We start from the raw sequence: 23,857 nt of genomic DNA on the forward strand, positions 1-23,857 counted from the left end.
GTAATAAATGCTCATAACATAACATAACATAACATAACAAAGGTACAGTGAGCCTGCAAGCAAGGGAAGTTGAAAATAATAGTATGATTTCAAATAACTTCTGTCAATAAAAGAGCAAATGTGCAAACATTATTGGAAAACAGTCCAGGGGGGCGTGTGCATGTTTTAGTCAGTTAGTGAAGCCCATCCATACAGTTTCACACAATACACATTATGCAGAACGCATTTTGACATTATAAAACACAGCATTGTCAACGCTGATTTAGGAAACGAGATTTTACACAAAAAAACTCATTTCTTTGGCTTTCCATCCGTACAATTATATTGTTAAAATATTGTAATATTCTGCAAACATTCGCCGTTAATGTAAACTGTGCACCAGATGCAAACCGACAACTTTAAAATACATTACATACATTCACGTTGTTGCACTTTCTTCCTGCACGCAGCATGAGGAAGGAGCCTCACATAATAGACAATGAAAACATTCATGTCTGCCAGCAGGCTACAGCGTTCACCCTTGAAAAATTACATCCTGTTATCGAAGAAAAGATACAAAGATTAGTAATTACCAGCAGTTGAAAATGCATTCACAATATTTACAGGGAAAGAAACTTTTTATTAAACAGATTTTATTAGTTAAACATGTATTGACATCATCTTCCACACAAAACGGAGAGCACAATGGAGGAAAGTACTCCTCGCCACTTTTTCTATTTCCTCCACAAGAAAATCGGCACATGGTCTAGCTATTTATATTGCCCCTTTTCAACTCTTTCAAGCAACAGCAACAATCACTATCTAGAACAGCAATACTATCCTCATACAAGCCACTGACCGTAGTTTAAACCTCCTAGACAACATCTTCCCCATAATTTAAGAACAAGTGGACAATCCGCAAACTGCCTCACTACCCACCCACACCCATGCAAACACTATTAGGGATGATATAGACCTATCCATCTTTGGCTCCCCCAACCCTCCCTCCCGTCCATCTCAGGCTTCTGATCCATCTGCTTCCGCTTCCCCCGCTACCCGGATGTCCACCCCCACTTATACACCTAGTAGCACCACACCAAAACATCTCACGCTCCCCTACCCATCATGGCCGATACCACTTTCTCACCTCACATATCTACGGATACCACTCTAGACTTGACCATTGCTCCCCACCCCTCCTCCCCCTCTATCCTTACCCTCATTATCTTTCGCCCCCAACCCAGTCACACCAACAAAACACCACAAACAATATCGACTCCTTACAGCTCAACCTATCCCCCTCCAACTTGACCTTTTCTACTTACTTACCCCCATTAGCAACGGAACCCACTACGGGAACCACCATAGCTCACCCTCCTTTCCCTACTCGCAATATCACACCTTTCAAGGACTCGACGCGCGCTAACCAGTCCACCACAGCTCAGTCTCCTGCACGCCAGGGTTCACCCCTCGATTTCTCAGACATCAGTCCACCCTTTGAACAACCAATTCCACCCTCTGAACAACCAATGCCTCCTACCACCCTCACACACCTACCCACCAACATGGCAAACCCTCTATTCAGCCACTTACATCCCAATCCCTACCACAGACACACATCTGCAAATTCGAACTCACGCACCCCGGTACCAGCACATACACCCAACCAGCTGACACCCCAGACACACACAATCATCTCATCACCTCCCCCCATCATAACCACAGCAGACACTAGATTGGATGAGATCGTGTCCACACTTCATTTAATCAAAGATGACCTCCACGCTTTTAAAGTGATGCTATCGAGTCATCCATGGCTCCCCAGATCCTACAGAACCAACGTTCCTAGCAAGTCCCCCACTCACCCCCACTGCTCCCCCAAACACAACGCTCCCAGTTGGAAATCAGTACCCTCCCGTAACCTACCCTCCTGCCCATCGCGTACCAACAATCATTTCTCTGAGACCGATCTTCTCTCTCCTACTCTCCTACGAACCGGTCATTTCGACCCCTGATTCTCTCACACTCATGCCCATCCCCTATATCCTCGCAAACCCTCAAAGGCCCTCGACTCACAACAACAGAGGAATCATTGTCCATAATCTCTGTAAAGTCCCACTCATCCAAGAACACTCCTCTTCCCCCGCCAACCCCGTCTTAAATGCACACTCCTGAATTGCAGATCGGCATCGAAACACGCCACAGACCTAGCCGACCTCATTACCTCGACTAATCTTGACCTCCTAATTCTCACTGAAACATGGCTTACAGAATCTTCCTCGCCCCTCATCGACATCCTAGTACCCCCTTACTAGGACGTCCTCAGACTAGACCGGTCTGGTAAGATTGGAGGTGGTATTGCATGCATACACCGGAGCAACATCACCGTAAACAGAGCTGTACCCTTGTTACTCCCTTCTTGTGAATACATAAGCCTCGACATCAACAGTAATGGTAAACCTGTCTGCTCGCTTCACATCATCTGGTGACAACCTCTTATTCACAGAACACTTTATGGATCAGATCACAACACACACCGGTCGAAGAAATACACAAATTTTCCTGGGTGACTATAACCTCCACTGCAATGACCCCAACAATACAGTGGTCAACAGCCTCAAAAACGTCCTTAACGCCTTAGACCTCAACCAACTGTGCAACAGCCCAACACACAATAAAGGCGCAATCTTAGACTTAATAATCTCTAAGACTGATTCCACCCATCTGGAGTCGATCCTCCCTTAGATTGGTCTGACCATCACATCATCACCTTCGTCATCAAGGAAACAGTCAAACTGAACTCGACCCAAGCCACAAAACCTAAAGTATGGAAAAGAGATTGGAAAAAGCTCAACACAAACATGTTACCCACCTCTAGATAGAATCTACTTCTACCCCCTGCTGGAACTTCCAATGTAATTCTTCTCACCACCCACTACCTAAACTCCATCCATGACTTCGATAATTAATCAATTTGCTCCCCTGCAACTAAAGACTCTCCACGAAAGACTCCAAACCCTGGTTTAACGGTCTCCTTAACGAGGGCAGACGTTCTCTCAGAACTGCCGAACGCAACTGGAGATCAATACAATCTGCCAAGCTCCTCATGACTCTAAAAAGAAAGAGAAATGCTTATTTTCGAAAGGTCAAATGCACCAAAGCAGACTTCTTCAGCCAACAACTTGACCAGGCAAGAAATCGACCCATAAAACTTTTTGAATTAATCAAAACTCAATCGAAGGACCAACCTCAATGGCCACAAGAACTAATTCACCCACAACGCTCATGTGAGGTCTTTTCTAACCACTTTAACCTAAAGACTGAGAACACAAGAAAGATCTCCTCAAGAACCTAATCTCTCACTCTTGCCCGCTCACCAAAACTCCCCCTCTACCCTCTATCGCTTATCAACAAATCCCATCAAAAAGTTTACCTTAAAAAACGACGCAACATGGTCATACTTTTACACCTATTCTAAAGAAGCTATAGGCAAATTTCGCAATGCCCCGAAGCCTTCCAATCACCTCACTGACCCTCTCCCCGCAAATGCGGTTAAAGATCTTACCCCTTCTCTACTACCCCTCTGGAAAAGATCATCAACAGTTCACTTCAACAAGGTTGCATCCCTGACTCCCTAAAGGTAGGGCAGGTGTCTCCCATCCTTAAGAAACCCACAGCTGACTCCACGTTTCAAACAACTACCGCCCAATCTCCAATATTCCCACCCTGGCCAAACTTCTGGAAAAATGTGTTCAACACCAACTGACAAAACATATCGATCACTTCAACCTCCTAAACAAACACCAATCCGGCTTCCGTGCAAACCACAGCACGGAATCAGCCATGACACACATCATTGATGATGCACTTCAATTAGTGGATCAAAACGAAGCATGCCTCCTCATCCTACTAGACCTCTCCTCAGCGTTCGACACGGTCAATCACGAGCACTTGATAGATCTGTTGAAACACAGAATGGGTCTCTCAGGATCAGTGCTCAAATGGTTTACCTCTTTTCTGCATAACCAGACTCAAAAATTCAAGGTCAACAACACCCTCTCCAAACCAGTTCCTGTTACGCTAGGAGTCCCACAAGGTTCCTCGTTATCCCCTACACTCTTCAACCTATTCATGGAACCACTCACCGATCTGTTACAAACATCCAACGTGCAATTTCACATGTATGCCGACGATACAGAACTGTACCTCAAGATCAACACCTTGGACGACATTAGTTTGCTTAACAATACTCTTAAGACCACCCAAACATGGCTGGCAGAGAATCACCTCAAACTGAATGCTTTAAAAACTGGATTCCTCCTTATTGCCCCACCCGCCAAAGTCCCTACAATGCACAACTTGATCAAACACCTCACAGCACTCAATGTTCAACCAACCATTGTGGATTCGGCGAAATCACTGCGTATAACTCTGGACTGTAACCTCAATTTGCAGAAACATATTAGTAACGCAACAAAGGGAGCAAACTTTCAGATTAATACACTAAGGAAGCTGAAGCCCTTCCTACCTCCCAATGACTTCAAGTTAGCGGTTCAGGCTCTAGTTCTACCTCGGCTGGACTATGGAAGTGTCTCGCTATGCGGTCTCCCCAAAACCACTACAGCTCCTCTAAGAGCCTCTACCAACGCGGCAGTGAGACTCATCACTGGCTCGAAAAGAAGAGCCCACATCTCCCCGCACCTAAAATCTTTAAACTGGCTGCCATTTGAAGACAGAATCCACCTGAAAATTGCTTGCATGACGTGCAAGGCCTTACATCATAATGCACCCAGCTATCTCACACAAAAACTCACAATATCTGGAGGGTCAGGATCAGCAAGAAGTGCGGAAAAACTCCTTCTGAAACCACAAAAATTCAACAAGAAAAAAACTTATAATCGATCCTTTTCAGGAATGGCAACCAGGATATGGAATGCCCTTCCACCAGAAATAAGACTGAACCCCTCCACTTCTTCCTTCAAACTGGAAGTAAAAGGTATCCTTATGGCAACGTTTACGTAAACATAACCTCATGTGACCAGGAGAACACCCACTCCATTCATCCTACCTATCAACCTAATCAATATTTGCCAATACCATGATTCGCATGTTTCGTCCTTGCTGTGCACCTCACTGCTTTTGTTTTTTATATGTTCAGTCTGTTCTATTTATTTGATGTACTACCATTACCCATCAGACCGACCGTTCCGGTTCTGCATCATATTTGATTTGTCCTTCGATCTGTGATTCTCTCTGCTGCTAATCATTATGGTCTTATTCTTATGGTCCTGCTTAATTTTAATGTTTGATATACCTATACACATTTAGTGTAAAGCGCTCTGATACCCCGCAAGGGTCTTGTCCGCCCTCTTTAAAACTTTCAAAATAAATAAATACATTTGCTTCATACATACAATAGTTCTTTCCGTTAGCATTCTTGGTAGACAAGAGATTAGCACTTTCGTATGCAGCCCACCGAAGAAGCTCGCTTTTCCACCGGACTGTGGTGTTTTTGGTGACTGCCAGTTCATTGGGATATCTGATTATGATATTGTGAATATGTTGCTAAGATCAATGTCAGATCAATACATTTCGAGGTGACTTGAAACTGGAGAGGTTATGGGAATGAGCCCAGTGTGCTTGTCAGTGTTTTTTTAGGTGCAAAAACCACAGGTGATGGACAGAATGCAGAACAATGTCATACATTCACCCCAGTACAGAGATCTGGGCCTAAATCCATCGTTTTTTTGCACTCCACACCACCCCAGTTCAGACATGGCCATTTGCAAATCAGTCTGACCCTGTGCCTCATGGGAACAGTCCAGCCCGAACTGCCAAGCCATGCCTTCCCTGGACCGGAAACCAGCTTCTGAGGACCGGTTTCTGGCATTCCAGCCGTCTTCAGCCCGGCTTGAATCCAGTGGTGTGGAGTGCATGGGACTCACGTCTGAGCATACCCATCTCACTCGAGGTGACAAATGCAAAAACCACAGGTGATGGACAGAATGCAGAACAATGTCGTACATTCACCCCAGTACAGAGATCTGGGCCTAAATCCATCGTTTTTTTGCACTCCACACCATCCCAGTTCAGACATGGCCATATGCAAATCAGTCTGACCCTGTGCCTCATGGGAACAGTCCAGCCCGAACTGCCAAGCCATGCCTTCCCTGGACCGGAAACAAGCTTCTGAGGACCGGTTTCTGGCATTCCAGCCGTCTTCAGCCCAGCTTGCTTGATTCCAGTGGTGTGGAGTGCATGGGACTCACGTCTGAGCATACCCATCACACTCGGGATGACAAATGCATGTACTGGGGTGAATGTATGACATTGTTCTGCATTCTGTCCATCACCTGTTGTTTTTTGCATTTGTCACCCCGAGTGTTTTTTTAGGGACAATGCGGTCAGTTATGTTTATAATCTTGTTGATATCGGTCCAGTATTCAGTCAGGTGTGCACAATTCCACACCAGGTGAATTGTATCCACCCTGCCATTCTGGACCTGTGGAAACCATTTGGTAATTTTGGGAGGCATAAGATATGCGCTGTGCAGGTAATGGAAATTGAGTAATGTAAATCTGGCATTCCTGGAGACACTTGGAATACTGTCTAATATTTTCATCCATTTCCCATCGTCAGTTGGGGGTACCGATGTCCCCTGCCCTCTTGTCTCTCACAGTAGATAAGGGTGCAGTTATATCTGTCCTTATAGCTCTGTATTGCCCAGTAGCAGACTTTTGTCAGCCTGAGAATGACCATGATACATGGCATCCCTGATGAGTTGTTGGTATGTCCAGGCTGTTCCATTTTTTTGCTAATGTAGTCGCTACCATCGCTCCTTAGAAGAGAAAATTTCCAGCTGATAAGTCCTATTCTGGCAGGAGTTCCTCAAATGTTAGTATTTTCCCTCCATTATATATGTCTCCCAGTTTATCAGTCACTGCATTGGTCCATTGTGTCCGATAATCCTGGTTGTTTGCCTGCATAAGAATTGTTAGTGAATGCAGTGGGAGATCTGGGGAGTAAGGGGTTAATGTTCTAGGTTTTTATAGCCAGCACGTCCAGCAGTGATTGGCAACTGTCCAGAAGGAATTGGGACCCTTTTGTGCTCAATTTAGTTCTGTTATTGTCTGTAGTATTTCCACCACCTAAGGTGTGCCCACTTCCACCTGGTCTACCTTATTGAGTCTAGTGTTTATCCATCTTACTAGTCATTGTGTTTGCTCTGCTATATAATATAATTCAAAATCTGGGGCTGCTACTCCTCCATTTGTTACTTGGTGCTGCATTTTCAACAAATATACTTTTTTCCTTCCTTTTCCCCATAAAAGATAAATGAGTAATGAATCCAGTTCTCAAAACGTGCCTGTGAATTATCACTGGCAGAGCATTGTATTGCATTGTATTGTAATTACATTTATATAGCGCTTACTACCCCTGACGAGGCGCTTTATTGGTGAGAAGCACGCTACTCCGGAAACCATAAATGATTAGTGATGATTTAGTGTAGTGAGATTATGAAAGTAATTTGAGTGGTGGTTATGTTAGTTATTTGGATTGTAGTGAAGAAATATGATAAGCGCTGTAATGCTATAATTTTTGCAGTTGCAACTGTCCAGTCACTGACAATTGAAGTGTTTTCCCCAAACATTATTCCTGTCCATAGTGATGTGATAGCTTTTCCAGCGTTTCCTTCTAGTATACTTTGGTCTTCTCTGTATAGTCAATCCTCCAGGTATGTTAGTGCTGTTTGTTCCCATCCGATTCCCATTGTGGGCAAGTGGTCATCTGGTCGTGGTGGTCTGAGAGGTAATAAGGGGGAACTTTTGCCAGTTCTAAGCCGTAAATTCACCAAAGTCATTCAATAATTTGATATCTTTTGCGGTGTCTGATTGATGTCTTTAAGAAAAATCTTCATGTCGTTTGCGTATAGTGCTGCATGATGCTTTATCACCTGGACTTGTATCACATTAAAATGAAGTCCCAGTCTCTCTCTGTGGCCAATGGGTCTTTCACAATAGCGGGCAATCTTGCCTAGTGCCACGTTTATCTTTATTGTCGTCCAATATCACCCTTCTCGTTCTGACCCTTCAACTAGGATCCAGGGTGTAAGTGCAGGTCCATCCTATAAATTCCTTGCCCAATCCCAACTTAGCCATCACAGTTTATAGATATTCCCTGTCATGGCTATCAAAAGCCTTTGTTATGTCACTGACGTCATACCTGTGTCCACATCTATCAACTGTGTCCATAACATTATAGTAACTACTGTCCGAATGTTTATTGCTGTATTGCATTCTGGTATGAAGCCTGTCTGGTCAGGGTCAATAAGTTGTTGCATGTGTGGGCAGCAGGCGAGATACGAGTACACTGCTTAGTATTGTCAACAGTTAACATGGACAGGGTCTGTAGGCCTTTAACTCGTGTGGGGCTCGCTGGGTTTAGGCAGGGGATTGATCACAAGTACCTCTCTTGTGAGCTTCCTAAATTTACGGTCCTCCTTCGCAGCTGTATACATGTGCAGTACTTGTGGGGCTAATTGTTCTAGATATGTAGCATATAACTCCACTGGGAGTCCGTCTGAGCCCACCATTTTCTTTCTGGCCATATTTTTGACAGCTCCACAAATCTCTTCACTATTGACATTTGATCTCTGTGTGTCTACTATGTCCGGTGGGAGTATGGGTAGTGGTAGTTGTTCTAGGAAATTTGATGGCATTTTCTCTCTGGTGTGGTTTCTCGTATAGAGCATGATTTAATAGCGTTGAACCTCTCGTTTATATCCGATTGTCTATATATTCTTACCCCTAGTTCATTTTCATGTTTTAAAATCTGTGATCCGCCCTTCTGTGGGTTAGCTAGACAGGCCAGTAGAGTCCCTGCTTTGTCTATTTCAGCATGCATCCTAAACATGTACCATAATCATACACCTTAGTTTTTCTACACATTCCACTAGTTTTTCTTTCTCTTCTAGTAGGGATGTATGCAGATTAGCATTTTCAAGAGTAGTTGTTTCTATGTCGGAGTGTTTTTTGCTTGGGCATCTATTTCCCATAGCAGTGTATGGCGTATTCCTCTAGTTTCCGCAATGCACTGCCCCTTAATTAGTCTCCAATCTATAAGCGTAGATGACGCTGTATGTTCATTTTCTGAAAAATATTTTCTGATCCCCTCCTCTATATTGAAAAAGTGGATATTCTAATGGTTCAATTTTAAGGCGCCAACTAGGTATACTGGCATGAGCTTAATCTAGTTCACTGTAATTCTAACTGATTTTTTGAGATTTCATCTAAGAATCGTCCCTGATCCACCTTAGTGGTGTATATATTAGATAGTGTAATGTCTCTGACTGTCAATCTCCCACCAATCACCACATATTGTCCGTTCTTATCTATTTTATCCTCTAGTATTTGGAAAGGTACTTCAGGTCTCACCCATATAAGGGTTCATCTTACGAATGCAGACACGGTTGTGAAATATGTGTGACCTCAATTTGGGAAAAGGGGGACCCCTACGAAGAAAACAATTGAACTTGCTAGCTGTAGGGCACGAATCATTGGGGTAAAGAACTAGCTAACCACAAGTTATATTTACACTTTAACATCAACGTAAACAATGCCTAGATATATGTAAAACCTGTGTGTAATTTAATTATCTCAAAAATTATTACATAGATGGTTTGCCTTCTTATGGAATTGATTTTCTTTATTCACTGATTATTTGTTCTTTTAGATATTTTCAGATTTATCAAAATTATTTTTATCTTTTATCTTTTGATTTTTTTATGTATAGTGATTCTTTTTACCAACACACATTTTAGTTTTTACAGACGAACAAAACAATACTGTACACAATAGACTTAAAACCCTAAAGGAGGGGTTGTAACTTAAAGTAAAGGCTGGCAGTCGATAGAAAAAAGGGAGGCGTTAAAGCCTTCTTCAGGTGAACCCGTCTCAACTTTATCTAATATCCTTTTACCCACCTCAAATATAGTATTGAAGGTCAAAGTTTTAAAAGATTTCTCAGTGAGTCATGTGTAGTTAACCTTATGATGGTATAGTAATATTTATCAGATGTGCAGACCACAGCAAACGCTTCCTTTAATTTCGGTGGTGTCAACAATATAAAGGGCTTGATGATGATAAGATACGTCTTTATTTTATGAATTTCTGAAGGATAATATTATTGAAAGATATCAAGGTGCAAATAGGGCAGTCGAACCAGATGAGAATTTTAAACTGGTAAGCACATTCCACTAGCGGTCTTCTTATTATTGGTAAGATGATATTTGTCATAACCGAAAGTTTTATGCCGCAATGCCGGGGGGGACTGCTCTGTCCCACGGAGAAGAGCTTGATGTTAAAGTATAAATATAACTTGTAGTTAGCTTGTTCTTTACCCCAATGATGTGTGACCTCTCCATCTCTTTTGTAGAGCCAACCCTTTGTTAGCAATGAGATGGATTTCCTGTAGGAGCGCAATATGGACTACTCTACTTTTTAAATAGGTCTGCACTTTATATTGTTCACACATATTGTTCAACACTCAAAAGTTCCATAATATTATTTTGTAACTTTTATCCTGTCTAGCCATGTTGCAATGTGCCCGTTCTGTGCTGCCATATGACCATGCATTGGTGTGGGCACTTCTTGAGTGGTGGGACAGGTACTGATCTTCCAATACGTATCTGTGACCCATTGGACCCAAACAACAATCCCTTTAACTCACTCCCCAGGATAGCGAGACAACATTCCCCCCTCCCCATCCAGACCAATAATAACAGACCTAATCTTATTTGCTAGTCTTGCATTCCCCGTATATGGCGTAGTGTGTACCGATGCAGCCGAGGCCTTGAGGGATGACCAATGCAAGTTGGCAGACAAGACAACCACCGATGAGCAAAACACAAGAGAAGTGCAACCAGAAGTAAGTGATATGAGAGGAAAAGTTACTGCCTTTGAAGCGAGACCGAGTGCTAGAACACAGAGCTGATGATGCAGAGGGCAGAGCACGTCAACATAATGTACGGTTCTTGTTGCTGGGGATCAGGGGACTTGCAGGTATCTAAAAGCATCCTTGGTTGGTGGGGCGAGAGTCTTCCTTTTTATAAGCAGAACCACTGGGGGCGGATGCGGACCCATGTCTTTTCTTTTGCACTACGCTCTGGTATGTTGTCTTAACTTGATGGCTGGGTTATCACCATCGGGCTGTCTTCGATCCTGGAACTACTGTTATGGTCAGGGCACTTTACATAGTCTCCATTTAGAGATATGAAAAAGTACAGATCTTTGAGGGTTCTCCACCCTGAGGCCCATGACGTGTCCTCCCCCATATTGATCCCTTCACTCCTGCAGTTTACTTTGGTTCATGGGAGCTTACAATAGCTTACAGTGTTTTTGCCATTGGTGTTTTGTTTCTTTTTTAACGAGACGGCTCAGAATGGGCAGGCTCACGCTTTCTGTTTTTTGGGGCCAACTTGTGCACAAATCCTGTTGTTCCCTGACCTCCTCATATGGTTCAACCTATGAAGACGTTCTATAAATGAGGGAGAGAGGGCACGGCTATTGATACTTTGTTGACCCATAAATACCGCTTGGCGGCTGTCACTTGGAGTGTTTATTTTCTAGTCCTCTGGGTGCTTGGCTTTGGTCTCTCCAGTCCTCCTAGTTCACAATATCATCGAGTTCCTTCCCCGTGGTGCTTTGCTACAGCCGCACCCCTTGCTGAACCAAATTAAGAGCTGGAGTATTGCAATGCGAACATGTTGACTGGATGTGTGCCCATGGGACTGGGAGGGGTTGAATAGCCAAATGATCACTTTAGCTGCACTGCAACACGTAGCTGATGTATCTTGGCACCTGGAATCGACCAGCCGCTGAAAGGGAGGGAGAGGGAGAAAGAGGGGATGGGAGCAGAGTCATCACCCCACTCTCCGCATGCTGTCGCTAGCGCGAACCAGAAAGCCAGATTCCAGGTGTCCCTGCCAGCCGCTGCTGCCTGCTGATTTTACTGTTTTGGCTTAGCTGACTGGGTAATCTGCTGATTTTGCAGCACGAGGCCTGGGGACCGACTTACGTTGAAGGCTGACTCTGGGAGCTTGGCATGCTCTGCCCTGTGCACACTCGAGCGGCTCGTCAGATAGTGAGTAGAAGTGATGGGCAAGGGGGCCAACATCGCCACTGGCTCCGCTCCCAGCATTCTCTAACTTCTTGTGACTCGCCATAGTTTTCCATTGCAGTTTTCGGGGTCAAACAGATGGGAAACACAAGACCGCGGAGCATCAGCACCTTGCTCCACAAGACGGCTTGCGTTCTCTGCCACACCCTCTCTGTGCCACTCCTTGTGAGTGCAAATGGTTTCCAGCTCTCCCTCCTATGCTTTCTCCCTCCCCAACATGTATGTGCTCCATGTTGCTATCTCCATTGTGCTGTAGGGTCTCTCTCGTGTGCATCTGCCCCCTGTCAAACTAACCCCCTCCCCCCAACACACCTCTTCTGTTGCTTACCCCCAGCTCATCCGCTGAACTCCACCACAACCCCCCACAGGCTCTTTCTTTTGAAATATCTTCCTGCTTTTTTGGGAGATCTCTGTAGCAGGTGGCTGCAGTTGCTGCCAGTCCCACTACCTTCAAAAAGGTGATTTTGCACATCATATTTGTAGGCACATGCCTGCCTATTAAAACATGTGCACATGTCCGCGTTCCATGCACACACACGTCCTTATTCTTGCATGTACTTACCAAATGATGTGCTTGTGCTCGCACCATAACACCTCCTCATCCCTTTTTGGCCATACCACACAGCATCGTGCTGATGGTATTAGCAAAGCCAATAGCTCCCACAGGCTTAGACCTATTGACTTCGTCAATGTTTTATTTATTTTCTAAACTCTTGCCGGTCTTCTTTTTCGTGTGGTGAAACGCCCCCAAACCGTGTCATGTCGTAATAGCGGCCTCTTATTCGGGAGGAGAATTTTCATTTTTTTCTGTTATGTTCCCCTAATGGGGGTTGGGGGTTATGTATGTGTGCGTGTGTGTTTTATTTTCTTTGTAGTCGAAATGTGTTGGTTGTTGCTTTGTGGCAATGGAAGGCCACTAAATAAACACTTCTGTGAAAATTAACCCCTTGAGTGCTGCATACAACATCTTGGTGAGAAATAATTGCAGGGCATGGTTCCGCCCTGAACGCCTGCACCAGCTATTTGGAGCCAACTTTCAAGAACATATATATATATATATATATATATATATATATTAAAGTGGCAATATAGTTAGGTGTTGAAATAAGACCTAAACTAACTTTAAGTGGTACACCCCTATACTCTACTTTATTAACAATCTGCAGTGCCTCAATATTTTAAGCAAATAAATATCCATACATTATGAAAGTTCTCAATATATAGAATTTGTGTATAGCAAACTCTTAACATGGGCATATGCCCAGATGTATAGTTAAAAGCTTTGGCCTTTCTCACAGTTATGTGTAACAGACTGTGACTTTAAACCTCAACCTACTTTCAGTTATACCTCTGCAAACCCACATCAGGCACACTCAGCCTTTACCTTGTTTAACATGGAGTAATATTAGCACACTCTACAAACGATGTACCATATGACATATGACCTGCAACATCAAACTTAACTCCAGGGCTTATGCTTTTCCCATGCTATGGACCCACATGTGCAGCTATATACAACAGCTCTGCTGTAGATGCCTGTTATGCTTGTGTCATTAGCGATGTAACCAGTTTGTGATGTCATCAATTATGTCCTTAAACATGTCATGAGGGATGTAATATGTGAGGCCCTAAGCAGTGCGTAGTGGGAGCACAAATTATATTAGCCCAATAAACTAGAACTGAAGAATTTCAACCATTTTTTTGTTTTAAACTTGAGCTTTTATCTTATTTCAACACCTCGCTATAATATCACTTTAACTTTTGTTTTTTTTGTTGTTAATTTCTAGGGGTTTATTTTAAGAGTAAGTTAAGCTCTTATCACCATACCTAACTATAACTTCCCTTTAACTTTTAGTTCAACATTATGTAGTTATAGCTCGGACCTAGTAACCATTGCAAGAGCAATTATTTCTTGTTTGCTAATGACTTTGGCATCTTTGATGAATCTTCATGGAACTTTCCAAAAACGTCATCTACCTCCACTCCTTTCTGGAAAGTTTCTGGGTGATCCATCAAATGGGGACCAAGGGAAAAAAAGAATAGGGGGCAGTGTCCAATTACAAAGTTTTATTAGGGATTTTATACAGTGCTACAGCCCAAACTGCTTTACGCAATTACACCAAATGTGGTAGAAACCTAGATCTTTACACAAAGTGTGTTTTTCATAATTTGGTGCAAATATGTTCAATAGTTTTTGGGAAGGGAAGATTAAACTTTATATATATCTGTATGATTTGGTTTCGTGAGACTTTTGCGGACATGCAACTTCAAATAATAGATTAATCTGATTGGCTGTGGGGACTTTTTCCCCCCTGTCAGCCATCTTGCTCTCACAGGAGCAAAAAGTCCCTGCAAGCCTCATACTGGTTCACACTGTGATTGACTGGCTGCAACATAAGGAGAAATGTGACAGCCGCCATTTCAGTGCACAGGGACTGGCTAACGTCAATTTAACATTAGTGTTTTTTCTCGGCTAATATATATTTGTATATCTCTCTCTCTCTCTCTCTATATATATATATATATATAGATATAGATATAGCTATATATATATATATATATATATATATATATATATATATATATATATATATATATATATATAGAGAGAGAGAGAGAGATATACAAATATATATATATATATATATAAACATATGGGTGTGTATATGAGACTGGGGAGGTAGAGAGTTTGAGATGGAAAGAGAAATGGGTAAAGAGCATTTTTTATATATCTATATATAGATAGTTCTAGATATATAGATATATTTAGGTGGGTAGATATGTATATAGATAAATATGTAGATTTATATATATATATATATATATATATTTATACACACATTTATATCTTTGTATGGAAGTACATATAAGTGCATTTAAATATTTTTGTAAACTGTTACCTACAGTTTTCACAGACCTACCAGCACTTGAATGACTCTGTGTAAATATAGCAAACCGTACTTGTGACTCCTGTTCTGCCTGTGATGTAATGATAGGTCCTTGGCTATACAAATTCCACAAGAACATTGATTGTTAGGTGCCAAATTACAAATCTGGATTCTAAGTCCTAGCCACTTGCGTGGTGTCCTATTTGTTACCTATGAAATTCATCTAGCCGTCCTGCGCTCCAGGTGCCTCGGTCTGTTGCTGGCTTGACTGGCTTATAAAAGCGAAACCCTAGTGTGGATAACCCACATCCTGCTTTGATCTGAGCCTGGTTCCACCTGACCTCGCACAGGAACCATTTAAGGAAGTGGTTTTAGGAAACAGTATTGTTTGCATCTAAAACGTTTAGCCTCTTTTAGCAGTTTATCATTCACATTCTCTGCCCCTCCCCAACTGTACAATTGTTGTTTTTCTGTCTAGAAAATGTCGATTTACTGCGGTTCAGCGCCTGCAATCCTCCAACCCTTTGCTTAATCACTAAATCGCGTAATTACACATTGACTTCGGTGTCCAGCACTTGTGATCAAATGGCACCTAAGCTTGCCAAGTCCTTTTCTGCTGCTCACTTCTCTTTCAGAAAAGTTTGATGTTTGTCTCTAAGACTTGCTCTATCCACCGTTCCCACCACCGGATAGTCTTCATGTGCATAAATTCATATAAAATACAAATCGATTAATGGGATTTAGAAGTTCGAGACCAGCTGCGCAAGAGCATGTTTGTGCAAAACACCCTTATGTTATTGCAAGTATAAAAGCACACACATTTACTTAATCTTTCAGAAGGCCCTTTTCGGTAGATACATCAGAGTCTATCTGTCGGGCTGGTGGGATTCCTCATTGCATCCATTCCTGAAGGTGCACTTGTCTCTTGGTTCAATTTCCACAATTGATTGGCGCACAACTGGTGTTCAGGAAAGGGAACTGAGGAGGCAGGAAAGGGAGCTGAGGAGGGAGGTGGCTGCATCCCAGTGCCTGGAAAGTATATTAGAGCTCTTACTGCTCAGTCTTCCAACTCCGTTTACTGCATGAGGGTTTCAAGGGCTGATGTCTAGATCTGACTCTTGCAAACATAAGTTCACTGTAAATGGTTTTCAGTTTCCACCCTTTAAGGGTCGTGGTTTTACCCCTCTTGATTCATTCCTTCCAAAGCCTTCGTGTTCCATCACATTAGGCACACCTATGTAGGGGAAGGATTCCTACCAAATATTAATAATAAAGTGAAATGCACCTGTAATTGAGGGACATCTGTGGGAGAGGCCTGACTGATGGCTGCCTTTACAATATTGGAATACAGCAATTCTAAAGCCCTTACAACTCCTATTTGGGGTGCTGAAGCGCTTGCCTACATGGGTAGAAAGCTGTATCGTGTAGGGTATGCAGTTGAAAGGATGCAGTCTTTGGTTTGTTCTTATGCAGGAAGTGTTTCCATGTTGTGCGCGATTACCGACAAGGTGATGTTCTTGTATTACGGTGTGCATCGTATAGCAGTGTGGTGGATGAGGAGGTGTGAGACACAGATGGGCAGAGTTATGGTTTTTAGTATGCTGGTAGCTTTGAATTGCTCTGCAGGTCCCTTTATGGTATTTCTTCTGAAAGTGTGCTGATCTGGTTATTGCACTGTGTTGTCCAATCTGAGATTTTTGGTATAGTTGTGGTCCTGAGCTGGCATGGTTGGAGAGAAAGCGAAGTGCAGAGATATGTTTGGAATGGGCATTTTAATATCCTCCATATCCGATTGTCTCTGTGAGATGTAAAGCAGCAGTCAGATTGCATAGATATTTAGGACCTGCAGTGGTGGACTACATTAAAGTCCTCCGAAATGACCTGCAATGTTTGACAGATCTCGTCAGTTATTCCATGTCTGTTGGTTTGTTGAAGTTTGATTTTTTGGCTGTACAGTATTACTGATGTACAATTCTCATAATCAATGTGCCTGAGATGAATTTACAAGTTTTAGGTTACAGTTTGCTGCCGACTGTTACATAATATGGTCTTCGTAAAGAACAGGTTAGAGTTCCAGTCCCTGGTGGGGACCTATTTTGGGTTTCTCCTTTTAAAATTTGTTGCCATTTTCATCCCTTACCTGCTAGGAAAACTGTGGTTCAGGCCTTAATCATTTCAATATTTGATTACGCCAATGCTCTCTACCTCTGATGGCTCAGTGGACTAATGCATCCACTGCAAGGGCCTGTGTTCGACCTCATGGTCACAGGTTCAAATCCCGGTGGGTGCACCCAGCCTTTCATCCATCTGAGGTCGATAAAATTAGAACTATTGAGTTGGGTGACAATAAACATCTGTTATTCAGCGCCAAGATGCCCCGTCAGGGGTGAACGTGAGCTTTACAAATACACGTGTTAGGTTAACTAGGCTTGCCAGCCTACCTGATTATTAAAAGGCTTCAGGTAATCCGAAATGCTGTTGCACAACTTCTTCTTAAGCTCCCTTTTAAAACTGCAGTCTCTCCTTATTTACATTCTCTTCATTGGCTCCCTGTCAAGAAGCTGATCCTGTTTAAGGCGCTCGTCTTGACCCATATAGGGCCTTATGTCATATAGGCCCTGTATATCTCGAATCTGGAGTACAGTTTTACTCTCCTACGAGGGAGCTTTCCTCCTACCAGTTTGCCTTAGTACTGGTGCCAAGGATTGATGGCTCAAGGAAAGCCAGTCTCTCTCTTTCTATTCTGGCACTGAATGCCTGTAACAGACTACTTCTTGAGCTGCGTCATGAAGTGTCTGAATTGGCATTTAAGACCGAGTTGAAGACTTTGCTTTTTGATCTGGTGTACGTCACTGCCCCATAGTCTCAGCACCAGGACACTCTTCAGGGAGGGTCTGTTGTGCTTTATAAGTCCTTTTCGTTTGTTGCAGTGCTGGTTTTCTGTCAGTAATGCTACTTTTTTCTCTTACTATTCCCCACTGTACTCTCTCTACCTCATCCCGTCCTGTCTATCTTCTCAAGCAATGCTGGTATTTTCCTTTGCGTGTATTACATTAGTTTGATTTGCTGGATATAAAGAATGATTAATGGATGTGTTCTGTTATTCACTTTTGTATAACATCCACCAGCCTTGGTCAGTGTGGATGTGGGAAGAATGACTAACTAGGACATTTACCAATTGTAATGAAGTAGAGCGATTGTCATTGACTCTTTATGTGCAGCGTGCTCGTCTGATTAGTCTGTTTTGGTGGCCGGCTGCTCCTTCAAAATGTAGAGGTTTTGGTACCATGGGCAGTATAAAAGGAAGAACGGTAAGTAAGCTGCTTTTTTCCTTTTTAGCAAACACAAGGAGATGATGGACGGAGCGCTGAAACTTTTCAGACACTCACCCCCAGTCCCAGATCTGGGTTGAATCCATCATCGTTCTTTAGCTCACTTCGTCACCTTAGTTTAGACCCAGCTATATGCAAATCAGTCTTGACACTGTGCCTCGTGGGAACAGTCCAGACCAAACTGCCAGGCCCTCCCTGGACCCGAAACAAGCATCTAGGGACCGGTTTCAGGGTAACACCCCTCATCAGCCATGCTAGCTTGAATCCAGTGTCAAAGTGACCCTGCCATTTTAGGGTGCACAAAGCAAACAGAGATAATGGACAGAGCGCTGAAACGTTTCAGACATTCACTCCCAGTCACTTTTTAGAGCACCTTGATCAGTATAATTCCATTTTGATTTATTAGACTTGTGCTGTAAGAACTGTTCTTCGCATGTGTACTTATGTACATTGTGATGCCAGCTGAAAGCGTAAAACACACGGTAAATGGTGAGATAGTGCAGATAGGTTTGTTATGATTTCTTTTGATCTTCGACTTCCTTGTTTGATTTCTTTTGATCTTCGACTTCCTTGTTTGATTTATGACGTTAGTGTAATGTACAGTTGGTACGCACTGTATTTGCAAAGTATTGTTTCATGTTAGTCTTAATCGCTGATAGTAGGAAAGAATAAACAGCAACATGAGATTACATATAAGCGAGGGTGAAAGCTTGAGCAATGAGCATTCCGCAAATGACAATTAAAAGAGGTCGTTTGTGGAATGCTGAAAGGTATGCTACGCATTTGTGTGCCTATCTGCTATGGTTGTTACTTCCTTTCTTATGCAAGTGTTTGGCAGGCATCCCAGTGCCCAATCTTCCTTAGTTTTGCGACTCTCTTAGAAGAGCTCCAATTTCCAAGGGATGGACCATGAAGGGAGTTATTGTCCCCACACGTTCTTTTTGTTAGGGTTTGAGGATACGTGTTCCTTGTTTCTGTCAAGGCGCAGGTCCATGATTTTCTTACCTTTCACCCAGTGGAGTCGCTAGTCCGGGGGAGGGCTGATTGGAATCTCTCAAGGTCCTGGCCAGTTATTTAACTTGGTTGAGCTAGAGTGCAGTACCTGGTGGTCAAAGATGCCACAAATACTGATTGAACATAGCCTGTTAGGCATTGTTTGTGACTTGGTTTCTAGCCGAGTTGAGAGGCTGTTTTAATGGCTTTGCTTGCTATCTCCAGTGTTTCCTTACTCATTCTCTGGAGCTGCTCATATTCCTTCCTCTTCAGGAATATGTGATGGGCAAGAGGTCACAAAGAGCAGTGTCTGCTATCCTCTTAGCATCTTGATTAAATGTTTATATATATATAATAGGAGCATGTGCAGTGCACAAAGGTACACCATGCCTCGAAAGGACACGCAGGAGTGGTGTAGCGTTGGGTATGGTTGCTGTTCCCTTTCAGAGATCAGGGTTTCACTTTTGGCACTTAAGGGGTGTTGGCTACACGTAGTAATTTATAGGGAGCATTTGTGGCCATGCTGGGATAATACAACTTGAGGTCCTTCATGGGCAGTCATCCGTGTCATGGCAAATTGAAAGGTAATATTATGGAAAGTGGAGGAAATCTAGAAAATGAGTTTAGATAGCCTCTCCCAATGTATATAAAGGTATGTGAGCTTGATGACTCTTAGGCCCATGCCATGTCAGAGACCCAGACCCAGCTCTAGCTCTTGATTTTGTCCTTTGTGGTATTCTAGACAGGTGGACGAGGAAGGGGGTGTCCTCCATATTCACGGCCTCCTCCTAGCACGTCTTTGATTGCAGTATCTTCAGGAGCGAGACCCTTGATCCGGGTAAAATATATCCAAAGAGCAGATAAGCAGTACTGTTGGCATGCTGACGTATAATGTGAACCTCCACTGAACACTTAAGTCCAGTGGATTCCTTGGGCTTCACCTACCGCAGCATTAATTCTTTCTATGAATACTGCAATGTGAAGGATCTTCTGAAGCAATGGAATGTTCCTGAGAGGACCTCTCGTACTTAAATGATACGTCCTCTGTACCTGTGGGCAAAGGGGAAACTTAGGGTCTACTATTCTTATTTTGCATTCTGTGCTGGCGCACTTCTGTAGGGGAGGGATTCCTAAAAATAATAGTCCATTTAATATCAATTCTAAATAAAGTGACAATAACCGATAAATACGGTCTTCATCTTAAGGCAATATGTATTGATCATGATTGCTTTATTTCTGACTAAAAACGTTAATTTGACTAGCCTCGGTTTTCCAACTTTTTTGACTGCTAAATACTATTTGGTCTGCTGTATGATTGCATAATTGGTTGTCAAGTAAATTCCTATAGAAATCTGGATTCAACCCCTATCCCAAGAGGGGCATAGGGCACCAGCCCTCCTGCCTTGAAGAATAATAAGAAAACGAAAGGGACATAGGTCAAGTATCTGTCTCTGACCAGCGAGACTGTGGTGGAAGTTTCTACATTTGACTGTAAATTTACGTGTGTGGTGTCACTGGACAGCTCTTGTTGAATTTAGCATCTGCTCCCTGTTTTAAAGGATCCAGAGTAGGGCTCTTTAGTACAAACTGGCAGCTAATGTAGAATAATGTCTCCTTTTTTAGGTTCAAGAAATATAAGCAGGCTGGGAGCCACTCCAATTCCTTCCGATTGTCCAACGGCCGAGCTGATGACACAGGTAGGTCCACCTTTTGTTTTCTAAAATGACAGTGTTGATGGCTAGTACCATGTTGCCATGGTCCCTGTGGGAGCAGTGGAAAGTTAGATGTTGATGTCCCTCCCATCATCATAATTGATTGAAACTTGTGGTGCCATGCGGTTTGATTTTTCTACGTTGAAAGTTTATTCGGCAGAAGCTGCTGGTAACTTGCCTAACTTGGCTCTCATCTTATGACAACTGAATCTCTTCAGCACAGTAGCACCTGATTTACCCTCCAACATTCTAATTTCAGATTATGAAAACAAATGCCCCAGAAGTTTTTCTGTGATTCTTGTTCTAACTGAGCTCAAATGTAATATTTCTGTGTTATAGTTGAGTTAATTTATTTCTCCTCCGCTTGGCGAAATTGTGGAAACGTGACTTGGATTGGGTGATAGACGTAGACGGTGCGTGTTCTTATTTCTGGCTGAACATAAATATGGAAACTAAACTACGTACCCCAAAACTTTGACTTTACCATGGATTACTAGTAAAATGTTGTTCCTTTGCCTATTTCTCCATCTGTGAATAGTATTTCCAGAATGAGTACTTTTGGTGTGAGCTGAACCAAAATGTTTTTGGGTGGTTCATCAAAGCCCGTTCTTTCTGAGGTGGATCGAATTCAAAGCCCTGTTCACTGTTTTGCAGTATCTTTGATCAGAGAAAGCATGCTTTGGGACCATGTGCAAATTCTCAAAATTAGTTTAATCTTCATTCAAATTTGATGTGTCAAACTAAATTTCACTAAGAGCTCTCAACAGACTTTCTTTTTGGCAGTGTTGTCATCAATTATGTCATTTCAGATGTTACAATGATCTTATCAGTTGTCATAGAACATGTAATGAGTGATGTAATATGAGGTAGTAAGCAGTGCATTGCGAGGGTTCGTTATTTTTTAATTTTTTATTTTTACTCTTAACCCCTTTACTGCTAAGGCTATTTTCTTTCTTTTCATTGAATTTCCATTGAAATCAATGGAAAGTCCATGACGAGTTACCCTTGTCATTAGCGGCGAAGAGGTTAATTCAGTTACCTATAACTAGTGAATAACTATATTTTCAGTTCAAAATGTAACGTTTTAACTGTCATTTTCACCTAACTCTAGAAGCACTGTAACCTTTGTTTTTTTGGACTGAATTTCTAGCGTTTTTCAATTGAAAGTAGTATTTTATTATCATACTTAACTAGGCCTGGCGTCTGTTTGGTTGCTGGTGCTTAAACTAACCCCCCTGATGAGTATAGCCAGGACCTGCACCCACTGGCAACTAACCTCCCTGATGCCTAGCAGGCCCTGCACCCACTCCTTGCTGGCTGCCAACCTCCCCGCCCGACGCACACACCCTTCTGCTATGCACAGGGCAGGGTTGGCTGCAGGCCTGTGGTCAGGCCCTGCCCTGCGTCCAAGATCCATCTGCTGGCCAACCTCCATGGCCAAGCAGCGCCCCACAGCACCGCCTTTTCCTCTATCCTCGCCTCCACCAGGTGGTCAGCGTTCCCCTACCCCTTTATTCCTTATTTCTATTTATTTTTTATGACACCAGGACCGAGTCCTCGAGTCAAAAAGTGGCAGCCGCACATTTTGCCTCATGTTGCAGTCAGCCAATCCGATTGCTTGTTTTGACCTCGCCGTACTGTGGTAGTACCGAAGTAGAACTTGTGCTTTCAGCTCGCTGTACTCCGCAGAAGTACTGCAAAGGTACAGCATCACAAACCGTGCTAACGTTATTAGCAAACAAAAAAAATAAAGTTCTCCTGTCTGTCTGCCTGTCTGTCTGTTGGTCTGTGTGCGCACGCGCTCCAAAAATATGCATTGCTAGTGTGACAATTCAGTTTTGCTATTTGAAACGTTGATTTTTCACTACTTGTGGTGTAATGTAATTTATTTGCCCCTATGACAGAACCACAGAGTATGCCACTGCTTGCCAGATCTCCAAGCACCAACAGGAAATACCCACCGCTGCCAGTTGATAAATTGGAAGAGGAGATTAATAGGCGAATGGCTGATGACAATAAAATGTTCAGAGAAGAGTTCAATGTAAGATTCAGCGTTTGGAAACCCTATTTTATGAGCAATAACATTTTGTGCAACTGTTGACCTTATAGAAAGTTTTTTAAAAATGGTGTTGCCGCTTACTGCCATGCTAAGCCTGGAGCCAAAACTAGGGGCTTCTAATAGTGCTGCAGGGACACTAAAGAGTGTGATTGGATGCTGCAGTTGATGTAAACTCGGATGTCACCGCTCTCCTCTCTGAAACTTTTCCTAGCACCGCTGTGGGGACGAAGTCTGCAAATTGTGTGTTTGTGCAGAGGGTTGTAGCGATTTTTGAGCTCATGATGCTTTATGTCCTTTCCAAATTTTCAAAGTTTTGTGGCTTGACTTTTTGTGTTTTAGTAATTTAAGGATTTCTACCAGAGCACAAGACCCAAAAGAAGTGTGTGAGGGGGTGACAAACTAAGTTGGGCAGTATGCATGCTACTTCATGCATAGAAAGAAATTGTCAACAAGGAGAAACATGGCAGTACATCTGTTCTGCTTAATTGACGCAAAGTCTGCATTTTAAAATGTCTTTTGTGGTTAAGGCCTCTGCTGCAGAGATCTTTCTGTGCCCAATAAATCCCAGGGAACAGTAATAAGGGTAAGATAACTTTGGAGGGTAACACTTTTGCTGGAGAGATCTGTGTTTTATTTAGTCTGAGTTTTTAATCAAAGTAGCATAGAAGGTTAATATGTATTCAACAAAGTAACTCGTGTAACATGCAGCGGACAGGT

The 23,857-nt window shown here is 42.8% G+C and overlaps 1 protein-coding gene across 3 annotated transcripts in view; it reads left to right on the forward strand.

Moving 5' to 3' along the window:
* PTPRA (protein tyrosine phosphatase receptor type A) overlaps nucleotides 1–23,857 on the forward strand; it is a 906,420-nt gene that overhangs the window by 442,416 nt on the left and 440,147 nt on the right. For all 3 annotated transcript variants that reach the window (XM_086964286.1, XM_086964287.1, XM_086964288.1), the window contains 2 exons: nucleotides 20,993–21,066; nucleotides 22,986–23,122. In XM_086964286.1, coding sequence (XP_086820412.1) covers nucleotides 20,993–21,066; nucleotides 22,986–23,122 — 211 coding nt within the window. The remainder of the gene's footprint in view (nucleotides 1–20,992; nucleotides 21,067–22,985; nucleotides 23,123–23,857) is intronic.

Source organism: Lissotriton vulgaris, chromosome 3_2 (assembly GCF_964263255.1).
Source record: "Lissotriton vulgaris chromosome 3_2, aLisVul1.2, whole genome shotgun sequence".
In the NCBI taxonomy this organism is placed as follows: domain Eukaryota; kingdom Metazoa; phylum Chordata; class Amphibia; order Caudata; family Salamandridae; genus Lissotriton; species Lissotriton vulgaris.